This window comes from Leucoraja erinacea, chromosome 1, assembly GCF_028641065.1.
Source record: "Leucoraja erinacea ecotype New England chromosome 1, Leri_hhj_1, whole genome shotgun sequence".
NCBI lineage: Eukaryota > Metazoa > Chordata > Chondrichthyes > Rajiformes > Rajidae > Leucoraja > Leucoraja erinaceus.
This window is the reverse complement of record NC_073377.1, coordinates 18,967,276-18,980,721: the sequence shown is the minus strand read 5'-3', so window position 1 is coordinate 18,980,721 and position 13,446 is coordinate 18,967,276. Positions and strand designations below refer to the sequence as shown.

Below are 13,446 nucleotides of genomic sequence, written 5' to 3'. Positions count from 1 at the left end.
TATTACAGATTTTTTTCCCCAATGAGTTCCCTCGGAGAGCAGGAATCAATAATCAATAATGAATTTTAAAATAGAATTTAGAGGTACAGTGTGGAAACATGCCCTTTGGTCCACTGAATCCACATCAACCATCGATCACCCATACACTAGATCAATGTTATCCCACTTTCGCATCCCACACACTGGGTCATTTTCCGAGACCAATTAACCTTCAAACATCTTTGGAATGTGGGAGGAAACCGGAGTACCACAGTCACAGAGTGAATGTGCAATCTCCACATAGACATCAGAGTTTTATAACCAAAATCGATTTTAGTTGACCAAATTACTGAATGCTTTATTTTCATTATTCGTTATTCCAAGAACTGCAATCAACCACAGATCTTTTCCAAATTTTCAGCTTCATTGCAATTTAATTTGACATGGGTTTGACTATTATATTATTTGCATATATTAAACACACATAAATACTGGACTTGCATTATTCCAACAGAGAAAAAAGCAAAAGCCTTGTACAAAAACAGCACTTTAGTGAATAGGAAAAATATTCTTTACATCAAATTGCAATTGAAAATTCCTACAATTAATATCTTGGGAACATGGGTTTGACCTGCTGTATTTCGGACTCGTTATCCTTCTTGATTCAGTCAAATGCCTTTCCTTGAGAGACTAAAGAGTGGTTGGGAAGGAGTGGAAAGTAGAAAGGGGCCTCTGCAAAAGTCAAGTATCTATTGGAGATCATTTGCTCTGCAAATGATAGTTTGTAAACTACAATATGTTTTTGAATAATATTCAATTTCAATTGTATTATACATTCCTTTTGAGCAGGATAATCCTGTTGGAACTACTTCTTAAAACCCATGATTCTATTTCTCATAATCTCTTTCTATGGGAAATATGATGCATGGACTTCGCCAGCCTATCTGCACCAATAACAATCTGACAAGAAATTGCATTGATGTTATGCTATTCCTTGAATGACATTAGCAAAGTGAAATTGTAATTTTGTCAACTCACAAATGACACTAACATTTAATTTAACAAAATGCTTATGCCAACACCTTTAAAATCAACCATGACTCAAAGTTGTATTATTCAAAATAAGTTAAACATACAAAAAAATATAATTCCTAACTCTTCACACATACCTTCCAAAAATTTAGTTTGCTGGTTTTACTGAAACTATTTTAAACTACAGAAATAAATATTTGTCACTTATACACAACACCTGAAGGTTTTGAATACGAGGTGGAGAATCATGATGTCGCCAATGCTTTCCTGTAGCCTTAAGGATATTCAACCTCAACACAGTTTCATTTTCGCAAAGATAATGTGCAAATGAAACCATGGCCGATTTTTATTTCCCAAATAGTTAAAGCCACACTTCAGCTCATAATCTAGACAGAACTAGTTCTGAAGGGGCTCTTCTTTCAGATTTGTTATACCAACATTGTTTTTAAATTGACAATTGAATTTGCCTATAGAAAGATGCATTAGAATTAATGGTTGTCAGACATCCTGATGTACAGAATATTTTACATACTGAATTTATGTTCAAGATCTGCATCATTCCAATGAATCACAGTTAATTAAGGTTGGGGAAAAGAAATCAGCTGGAAAGAAAATTTGAGGGCACTTTGTCAACAGGTCCAAAAGTTAATTAATAGGCAGACATGCCTGTTCTTGAGTTTAAAGAAGCATCAGGTTACAAACTAGGTAGCTTTGTTGCAGACTCTGGCCAGTCATAAATATCTGGAACAAAGGACTCGTAATTAGTCCTCCACATCTTCGACATCAAAAATTCCCTTTTGTCCTTTGGCTCTGGGTACTCCAACGCAAGTCCATTTGCATAAAGGAATTCTCCGATCTGTAATAAACCAAAACCAAATTAATGCTTACATGCACTGGTAGGGTAAATGAATAAATGGCAGTGTAAACCCGACAGGCCAAACAGCCTATGCTGCTACTGTGAATAAAGGAACATAAATAATTTTCCAGGAAGGGTGTGAACCTCCAATGAAAGGACACTATTTTAGATGAAAGAATGTTGCAAAATATAGCATCAACTAATTTTGCTCTCTTCCCCACCCCAGGCAAAAAAAATGGCAACACAAGGCTTCACCAAAAGATCATAATTTGGTAAATGCTTTACCTCTAGTGGTAGTGGTGGGAAATTGGGTCCTTAAGACTACATCTATGCTGGCTCCATTAGTAGGCATTTCATATTTGTTATTTGCTATTATCATGCAAGCATAAAATTGACATGCTTTTTGCCATATTTTATGGACACCATGGCCGATTTTGCCATGGCTGCATGGACACGGTCACAGTGGACAAACGCATCCGGGTCTACCCCAACCAGAACCCCTGGATGACCCGGGAGGTCCAGCGGCTGTTGAAAGAGAGGAACACCACTTTTAGGTCTGGGGATAGGGCTTTATACAGCACGGCCCGAGCTAACCTGAAGAGAGGCATCAGAGAGGCCAAATCAAACTACAGGAGGAAGATAGAGGACCACCTGGACAGTAATAACAGCAGGCAGGTGTGGCAGGGGATCCAGTATCTCACCAACTATAAGCGCAACCTTGGAGCTGTTGAAGGTGACGCCTCGCTGGCAGAGGAGCTGAACCACTTCTTTGCTCGCTTTGAAGTGGAGCCACCCGAGACAGCCACATCACAGCACATGGTCCACAGCAGCCTAACCCTCAAGATAGAGGAGCATGAGGTGAGGCGCACGCTGCGGGCCATCAATCCAAGGAAGGCTACTGGACCTGACGGCGTCTCTGGACGCGTGTTGAAGGACTGCGCAGACCAGCTGGCTGGAGTCTGGACGAGGATTTTTAACCAGTCTCTGGCACAGTCCACTGTTCCACCCTGTCTGAAGTCCTCCACCATAGTCCCCTTGCCCAAAAAAAACAACATCTCCAGCCTCAACGACTACCGGCCAGTCGCACTCACACCAGTGGTGATGAAGTGTTTTGAAAAAACTGGTCCGGGGTCATATCACATCACTCCTGCCCCGAAGCTTTGACCCCCACCAGTTTGCGTACAGAGCAAATAGATCTACAGAGGACGCTGTAGCCACAGCTCTCCATGCTGCACTGTCTCACCTGGAGCAGCGGGGGAGCTACGTGCGGATGCTCTTTGTGGACTACAGCTCTGCTTTTAATACCATCCTTCCCCACAAACTGGTGGACAAACTGGGGGACTTGGGACTTCCACACTCCACCTGTACGTGGATAAATAGCTTCCTGTCGGGTCGCAGCCAGAGTCAGAGTGGGCCATCATACATCCACGGCCCTCAGCCTCAGTACCGGCTCTCCACAGGGCTGCGTACTGAGCCCCCTGCTCTACACCATCTACACACATGACTGCACCCCCGCCCACCACAGCAACACCATTGTCAAATTTGCGGATGACACTACGGTGGTGGGACTCATCTCCGGGGGGGACGAGTACGCCTACCGGGATGAGGCGGAGCAGCTGACAGTGTGGTGTGAAGAAAATAACCTGCTCCTCAACACCTTAAAGACAAAGGAATTAATAATATTTAGGAAGAATAAAACGGACATGGTACCATTGACTATCAGAGGGGACTGTGTGGAGAGGGTGGCGGATTTCCGCTTCCTGGGAATCCATATTGAGGAGGACCTGACGTGGAGCGTGAACACCACTGCGCTGCTGAAAAAGGTCCAGCAGAGACTGCACTTCCTGAGGGTGCTCAGGAAGTATAACATCACTCAGAGACTGCTGCTGTCCTTTTATCGGTGCTCCATTGAGAGCATACTAACATACTGTGTATGCGTGTGGTACACCAGCTGCACAGCGGCTCAGAGGAAAGCGCTCCAGAGGGCCATTGACAACGCCCAGAGGATTGTCGGCTGCCCTCTCCTTACCTTGGAGGACTTACACAGTTCCCGCTGCACCAAAAAATCCCAGAGTATCATAAAGGACATTTCCCACCCCGGACACTCCCTGTTTGAACTGTTGCCGTCAGGCAGACGGTACAGATCTACAAGGACAAGGACAAATAGACTAAAAAACAGTTTTTACCCCATTGCTATAAAAGCACTAAATGTAGCCGCCAAGGAATGCAGGGGCGAGACATACTAAGGGACTGTGGTACACTGTGAAATCGACAGAAGGATGGAGGGTTGGGTGTTTGCGTGCTATTTTCGTGATATTTATTTTAGTTGTTTATCTTTTAATATTTTACCTTGTATGTATCGTTAGCTTTTAGAAATGTTTGAATGGTGCACTGACTGGCTGACATTTTTAAATTTCGTTGTACATGGTTCATGTTACAATGACAATAAAGAAACTATTCTATTCTATTCTATTTTAAAATTAGTTTGAAACAGAAGATCCTTAAAACAGCCAGCAATGGATATGCTTGATAAATTTGGAATGATTCAATTGATCATTTAGCTTATTTCTTCAGAGAAGAAAAAAAATATTTTCCCCCAAAAGTATTCAAATTTTCATTGTTTAGGAAACTTTTGTAGACATCCCAAGCTGATGAAAGTTCCATTGTTTACACACTAGCAGCAGCTCCGATTGGACCATAAGATGCGGAGATGGCTAGAATGTAGGCACTGAAGGCAGAATAGCTGTAGAGTAAATTATTAAGTACACATGGGTGTTGTTATTAAATTCGAATCGCCATGTCTATTGGACCAGTAATCTGGAAACGCGAATTATAATTTAAAAAATGAGAATTCAAATCCAATTTAATTATTGAAGAAATTGAACTCAGAATTGAGAAATAACTGGAAAGGTGAATATCAAGACATTGGTTGAAGCAGGTGCAGTAACATTGAAAAGACATTTGGGTACGTACACAGATAGAAAAAGTTTAGAGGAATACAAGTTTGGAGCAAGGGTACCATTTTCATGCTGCAGGTTTCCATGACCCATGAAGCGTGTCACAAAACCCAAATGGTTCACATATGCTACATGGGCGGAAAACATTTATTTAAAAAACTTGGTTCTAGCCTGTAAGTAACACCAATTCTACAATGGGCAACATGGATTGGCAGCATTTTGGGTCAGGACACTTATTCAGACTAATTATAGTAGGGGAGAAAGCTGGGAGAGGTAGGTGGAACGGCACAAATCCTGCAAGTGATAGGTCGATACAATTGAAGGGGGGGGGGGGGTTGATTGATAGATGGTTAAGGTTCACATTTGATGCCTCTTCTATCCTCATCTCACACTTTGTCTTTTCATCGTGGCCTTTGTCAAACCATCTGCCAATTAAATCTTACCCCTTAACCTGTATCCACCTATCACTCGCCAGGCTTTGTACTGCCCCCCACCTCACCAATCCAATGCATTTTATTGATCTACTTAGCTGACCTTCTTCCATGCCCCATTTAAAGTTCTTATGAAGTATCAACTTAAAACTTTCCATGCAAAGAGATGGCAGACAGTTGCTGCCTGACAGCTCCCGGGTTTGATCCTGACTACAAGTATAGTCCCATATTCTAAAAACGTGCAGATTTTCAGGTTAACGGACTTCTATAAATTGTCCATAGTGTGTAGGATAGTGTGGGGCGATTGCTGGTCACGCAGACTCGGTGGGCCAAAGGGCCTGTTTCCACACTGTATCTCTAAACTAAACCAAGATTAAACATTTACAACCTCTTCTCTGGGAATGAGACTGCTATTATAACAACTATTTCCCTACTTAAAATGACAGATCTGCTCTGGATCACAATGCTTCTTGCCAATTTATCCATTTACTCTAACCCAGCAGTTTTTAAGATTTACAGCTATTCAGTCTTCATCCTGCACATCTTGCTAATTAGACAACTTTTGGTGAAAAATGTGGCACTTTGAGCTTGGGATGTCTAGAAAGGTCTCCCAAATTTTGGAAATTGGTTGCTGTTTTGAGGAGCAAATGGATTGAGAAATAGCTTCATTTTTAATTCTGTTAGATAACTCTTAGAAACTCAAAACTTTCTAAACACAATAAATACCAGTCACAATGATGCAACCTGAACTTGCAATTCCACCCTGACACAATTCTGCTGGATTTGGGATGAGTTCCTTCCACAAACCACTCTCCCACCCCACCCCCCTTCACGCTCAGCCTAAAATTGAATTGAAAATTTTAAATTGAGGTCTGACCAAAATTCCAGACAACTGAAGAACAATTCTCCAGATGATCAAGAGCAAACACTTTTTCCTTACTTGCAGACATGCACTGTTTATATATGCTATAATGACTGAATCCTTGATTGCTCCACATCAACATGTCTCTCTATGTCTCTCTCTCTCTAATTCAATATGATGGTCTCTCCATTTTATTCCAATGCATACTTAAAACTCTTTAATTGATTGGAATTTTCTCAATATAATCTACAGGTTATCAGGATGCTCACCTTAACTGCAGTATTAATAGACACTTCCCGGATATTAGATATGTTCGGATAAAGGAGTCCTTCAGCCAATTCTTCATTGGTCACCTGGTCAGCAAGTGCCTGCAGAATATTTATATATAGAATCAGATTAAAAATACTAAGCAGAAAACCTGGCCCCTCACTCTTCTCCCCTCTTCCATCAGGCAATAGGTATAAAGTGTGAAAACACACATCTCCAGATTCAGGGAGTTTCTTGCCAGCTGTTATCCAGCAACTGAATCATCCTACCACAACCAGAGAGCAGTGCTGAACTTCTATCTAACTCATTGACGACCCTCGGACTATCCTTGATCGGACTTTGTTAGCTTTACCTTGCACTAAATGTAATTCCCTTATCATGAATCTATACACTGTAAATGGCTCGATTGTAATCATGTATTGTCTTTCTGTTGACTGGATAGTATGCAACAAAAACTTTTCACTGTACCTCGGTACACATGATAATAAACTAAACTGAACCAGTGTTTAGAAACACCCTACCCGCCTCAGACAGTGTTCGATGTTGGCATGTGCACCAGATATGTTGGTTTCCCAGCATCAATGAACTTGAAGAATGACAGCTGGTGAATGGTCACCAGCTGGAGCTCCACCCCTAGCTGGCATGCCTTTAATTTTCACCATATTACATTTCTTCAGGTAATCTGGAATCGTATTTTGCTGCAGAAAACATCACCCCTCAAGTCAAAACAATTATACTGCAGATTGCATTTTTGTTTTTATAACAAACCTTTGCAGCTTCCAAGAAAACTTGATCACTTATTTTACGAACTCCGAAAAGGATCACAGCCAGTGCCACACCTGCAACAAAACATAATTTTAGTTAAAGTTATGAGATTTACGAGTTGTCATTAAATACAGGCGAGGTGCCGCAAGACTGGAGGGTAGCAAATGTTGTGCCTCTATTCAAGAAGGGCTGTAGGGAAAAAGCTGGGAACTACAGGCCAGTGAGCTTAACATTTGTGGTCAGAAAGTTACTAGAGTGTTATGAGAGATCGTTGATAAGGGTGCAGAGAAGATTTACAAGAATGCTGCCAAGACTTGCCAAGACTGCCAAGGTTGAGCAGGCTAGGATTCTATTAGAGTCATAGAGTGATACGGTGTGGAATCAGGCCCTTCAGCCCAACTCGCCCACACAATGTCCCAACTACACTAATTCCACTTGCCTCCGCTCTGTCTATATCTCTCCAAACGTGTCCTATCCATGAACCTGCTAACTGTTTCTTAAACAACGAGATAATCCCAGCCTCAACTACCTCCTCTGGCAGCTTGTTCCATACACCCACCACCCTTTGTGTGAAAAAGAAATCCCTCGGATTCCTATTAAATCTTTTCCCCTTCACCATGAACCTATGTCCTCTGGTCCTCAATTCCCCTACTCTGGGCAAAAGACTCTGTGCATCTACCCGATCTATTCCTCTCATGATTTTGTATACCTCTATAAGGCCTCCCCTCATTCTTCTGCGCTCCATGGAATAGAGACCCAGCCGACTCAACCTTTCCCTATAGCTCACACACTCTGGTCCTGGCAACATCATCATAAATCTTTTCTGAACCCTTTCAAGCTTGACAATATCTTTCCTATAACATGGTGCCCAGAACTGAACACAATATTCTAAATGCAGTCTCACCAACATCTTATGGAACTGCAATGTGACTGTCCACACTCAATACACTGATTGATGAAGGCCAAAGTGCCTAGAGACTTTTTGACCACATTATCTACCTGCAACTCGACCTTCATGGAACCATGCACCTGTACTCCTAGATCCTTCTGCTCTACAACACTACCCAGAGGCCTACCATTTACTGTGTAGGTCCTGCCCTTGTTTGACGTCCCGAAATGCAACACCTCACACTTCTCTGTATTAAATTCCATCAACCATTCCTCCGCCCACGTGGCCAATCGATCCAGATCCGTCTGCAATCGTTCACAATCATTTTCACTATCTGCAAAATCACTAACTTTTGTATCATCAGCAAACTTGCTAATCTTGCCCTGTATGTTCTTATCCAAATCATTGATGTAGATGACAAACTGTAACGGGCCCAATACCGAACCCCGAGGCACATCACTAGTCATTGGCATCCAGTCTAAGGGGCAAGCTTCCGCGATTACCCTCTTCTTCCTTCCTTGGAGCCAATTTGCTATCCATTCAGCTATCTCTCCTTGGATCCATGCAATCCAACCTTCCAGAGCAGCCAACCATTTGGAACCTTGTCGAACGCCATGTACACAACATCTACAGCTCTGCCCTCATCAACCTTTTTGGTCATGTCTTCAAAATAAATCAATTAGATTTGTGACTACCCTAATCACCCCTTGCCCATCCAAATGCCTGTATATCCTATTCCTCAGAATACTCTTCAGTAACTTACAAACTACAGATGTTCAGCTCACTGGCCTATAGTTCCCGGCATTTTCGCCTGCAGCCCTTCTTGAAAAGAGGTACAACATTTGCCACCCTCCAGTCTTCCGGCACCTCTCCTGTATTTCAGGACAACTCTTAAATTTCAAACAGGGTTCCCACAATTTCCCGATAAATATCCCACAATGTCCTCGGATATATTCCTTGGAGTGCAGAAGGTTGAGGGGTGATCATGAGAGGAATAGATTGGGGAGATGCACAGAAGCTCTTGCCCAATGTAGATTCGAGAACCAGCAGTCATAGGTTTAAAGTGAGGAGGGAAAGATTTAATAGGAATCCGAGGGGTGACCTTTTCACACAATGGGTTGTGAGTGTAGGTAGGTGCTATCGCAATGTTCAAGAATCATTTAGACAGATGCAGGGGTAGTACAGTTGTAGAGCTATATAGGCCATATGCAGGCAGGTGGGACTAGTGTAGATGGGGGATATTGGTCAGTGTAGGCAAGTTGGGCTGAAGGGCCCGTTTCCTCACTGCATGACTATGTCTAACTAGCCGAAAGCAATGGTGGTAGAAAACTCTTGTAGCCTTTAATATTTAAGATTTAATATTCCATATTAAAAACCTACATTTTGATTTGATAAATAAATAGTTGTACAAATAATTAGTTTCGGACATATAATTTGAAAAATAATTATCAATAATCCCTTGAAAATACATATTAATTGATAATGGGTTAAAAAAAAAAAAAAAAAAAACAGGATCACATTATTCCCAATTTTTAATCTAACTCAAAATCAAATCAATGTAAACTAATTCCATAATTCCATTTGGGCCCCAAGTCCTGACACGTCTATTAGAAGCAGAACAAATATCTTATAATCAAATAAACCAAATTTGGCAGTGATAAAATAGGCTAAGAAAAGATAAAGATATTTGAGATGAATTATGAAAACTAAGGGGGTTTGATCTAAAACATATTTTAAGTAGTATTGTTTGTCTGTTTGTTTATTGTACTTTTTATTGTTATTTTTCTTATTTTATTGATTGATTGTGTTGTGATGCGTTTAACTTGTTTATTTAACATCAACCTGCCAAAGGGACTAAAGATGGAAATTAACTAGTGGCTATAATCTTGCGTATTTACATGTAAATGTTTATTAATATGGACTGTCCCCGTTTAAATAAATTTAAATTAAAAAAAAAAAAACAGTATACAAACGTAGAAAAGTGAGGTAATCTGCAAAGAAAATTCCAGTTAACATTGGCAAGCATGTTTATCATCCGACAACAGATGAGAATGGTTAACAAACAATTTGCAAGGGGAACTGCAGTCTTTTTTCCCCTACACTTAAAATCTCCACCTTCATTAAAGTCACTAATGAGCTTAATGAGCTTAAGAAACAATGTTGAAAATGCATAATGGGAAAAGTATAGAAATAGGAGCACACCATTCAGCCCATGCTTGCTTCCCAGTTTCATGTCTTGGGAAGTAAAGAAAGTTTGGAAAAAAATGTAAAGGAGAGATTGAAAGTCAAAAGTAGCAGTTTAACAAAATATTAATATTTGAGTGGGCATTACAAACATGACAAATAATAAAAGCAGCAAATTTGAAAAGATAACAGTACCAGGGATAGGAGGATGCTAATAAGTTCAAGAGGAGTTAAAAATGTCACTTACCAGGGAAGATGTAAGCATTATTTCCCTGGCCTGACTTCAGCACACGTCCATCTGGTAGAGTCACAGGGTCAAATGGGCTGCCACAGGCAAAAAGGCACCTCCCCTGTGTAAAATACAGTAATTCAAACACTGCATAAAGATAATTTAAACTGCTGGCAATTCTGTTGCTTATACGTTCATTCAGAATGTATTCAGACCCTTTATCTTTTTCCACATTTTGTTACATTACAGCCTTATTTTAAAATGGATTAAATTCTTTTTTTTTCATCATCAATCTACGCACAATACCCCAGAATGAAGAAGCAAAAACAGGTGTTTAAGAAATTTTTGCAAAGTAATTAAAAAGAAATAACTGAAACATCACATCACATCAGTATTCAGACCATTTGCTATGACACTAAAAATTGAGCGTAGGTTCATCCTGCTTCCATTGATTATTCTTGAGATGTTTCTACAACCTGATTGGAGTCCAGGTGCAATTAAATTGACTGGACATGATTTGGAAAGGCACACACCTGTCTATATAAGGTCTCACAATTGACAGTGCATGCAAGAGCAAAAAACAAGCCATAAAGACGAAGGAATTGTCCATAGACCTCCGAAACAGGATTGCTATCGAGTCACAGATCTGGAGAAGAACATTTGGAACCACCAGAACTCTTCATAGAGCTGGCCACCCAGCCGAACTGAGCAATCGGGGGAGAAGGGCCTTGGTCAGGGAGGTGACCAAGACCCTGATGGCCACTCTGACAGAGCTCCAGAGTTCCTCTGTGGAGATGGGAGAACCTTCCGGAAGGACAACTGTGTCTGCGGCACCCCAACAATCCTGCTTTTATGGTAGAGTGGTTGGATGGAAGCCACTCCTCAGTAAAAGGCACATGACAGCCCGCTTGGCGTTTGTCAAAAGGGTTGTTTTCTCTGGTGCTCTGGTTTGATGAAACCAAGATTGAACTCTTTGGTCTGAATGCCAAGCGTCACGTCTGGAGGAAACCAGGCACCGCTCATCACCTGGCCAATACCATACCTACGGTGATGCATGGTGGTGGCAGCATCACGCTGAAGGGATGTTTTTCAGTGGCAGGAACTGGAAGACTAGTCAGGATCGAGGGAAAGATGAACAGAGCAAAGTACAGAGAGATCCTTGATGAAAACCTGATCCAGAGCATTCTGGACCTCAGACTGGGGCGGAGGTTCACCTTCCAACTGGACAACGACCCTAAGCACACAGCCAAGACAACGCAGTAGTGGCTTCGTGACAAGTCTATGAATATCCTTGAGTGGCCCAGCCAGAGCACAGACTTGAAGCTGATCGAACATCTCTGGACGGACCCGAAAATAGCTGTGCATCGACGCTCCCCATTCAACCTTACAGAGCTTGAGAGGGTCTGCAGAGAAGACTGGGAGAAATTTCCCAAATACAGGTGTGCCAAGCTTGTAACATCATACCCAAGAAGACTTGAGGCTGTAATCGCTGCCAAAGGTGCCTCAACAAAGAACTGAGTAACGGGTCTGTAAATGTGATATTTCAGTTATGCAAAAATTTCTAAACACCTGTTTTTGCTTTTTTTATTATGGGGTACTGTGTGTAGATTGATGATTAAAAAAATGAATTTAATCAATTTTAGAATAAGGCTGTAACGTAACAAAATGTGGAAAAAGTGATGGGATCTGAATACTTTCTGAATGCACTGTATTCTGCTCTCTGTACAGCTGTAACTTTCCTGATTTAAAACATATTGCAGCCAAGAATATGTAGAGATTTATTTTTGTTAATGAGTAAGCCATCCAAATGCAATCCCTCCCCCCATACATTCCCTTATGAAAGGAGGTAGATCAGAGATATATAAATATATAGAGCTCCATCCCACAGCACCAGGGAACGTTCAATCATGAATTCACATGCAGCATTCAAGGAGTTTCCACATTGTTCCCAACCCTGTGGGCTCACACTGATCTCAATTTTCCTCATACATCAGAAAGGCATTACTTAGACTTAAAATGATCACTTGATGTAAGGAAATATCCATAGTAGTGTTGCTTGTATTTCAAGTATCACAAATAATTGAAAGAGGAAGACATGATGTAGTCAGTAAATAGCAGTCAGTAAATGTGTATGGGATGCAAGAATTCATAAGAAGAGGCAGAAAGTACAAAAGTAGGAATGGTTTGTTTAACCAGAGCTTCACACTGTTGACCTTGAATCTTAGCTGCAAAACTGTATTCATACTGATGGAAAACTAACATTATATTCTTGTAGAAAAAAACTGCAGATGCTGGTTTACAAAATTAGACAAAGTGCGGGTTTAACTCAGTGGGTCAGGCAGCATCCATGGAGGACATGGATAAGTGACATTTTGGGTCGAGAGAGAGTGCTAGGTTTGCTTTACTGGGATATGCACAGATTTGAGGGACTAAGTGTCTTCCTTCTGTGCTGTAACAATCTTAAGATTTTAAGATTACTGTCAAGATGGTACTTGAGCAGTGGTGGAGGACACTGACAGCATCGCCAGGCTGACCCCTACCTCTTTGGTCTGAAGAAGGGTCTCGACCCGAAACATCACCTTTTATTTATCTCCAGAGATGCTGCCTGACCCGCTGAGTCACTCCAGCATTTTGTGTCCGCTTCCATCACCCTCGTAGTTCTGCAGCCAGGACAATGGTCCTTTAAGGCCAAGATAACCCTCGATATTTTTAAGAACTTGATACATGGAGCCGGAAACATGGCAACTCAATTCAGTTTTGTTTATTGTCACGTGTACTGAGGTACTATAAAAAGCTTTTGTTGCGTGCTAACCAGTCAGAGTAAACTCTTAAAAGTATGTGCATAGCAATCTGTGGTGTGAATTTGTGGAATGGTCTGGACCAGGAGATAAAACTTAGCACAAACATAATTCAGTTTAAAAAGATGTTCAAAAACACTTTTTTTTAAAAAAAAGGATATTGGGATGAGGATAGGTGATTGTGAGTGGGATATTTG

The 13,446-nt window shown here is 41.2% G+C and overlaps 1 protein-coding gene across 1 annotated transcript in view; it reads right to left on the bottom strand.

Annotated features, from left to right (window-relative positions):
* Positions 1–349: 349 nt before the first annotated feature.
* The window catches only part of me2 (malic enzyme 2, NAD(+)-dependent, mitochondrial), a 70,042-nt gene continuing 56,945 nt past the window's right edge, over positions 350–13,446 (bottom strand). Inside the window, exons 13-16 of the mRNA XM_055660754.1 lie at positions 10,470–10,572; positions 7,153–7,223; positions 6,387–6,485; positions 350–1,867 (exon numbers count right to left, since the gene is read on the bottom strand). Of these exons, the coding sequence (XP_055516729.1) occupies positions 1,706–1,867; positions 6,387–6,485; positions 7,153–7,223; positions 10,470–10,572 (435 nt within the window). The 3' untranslated portion in view covers positions 350–1,705. The remainder of the gene's footprint in view (positions 1,868–6,386; positions 6,486–7,152; positions 7,224–10,469; positions 10,573–13,446) is intronic.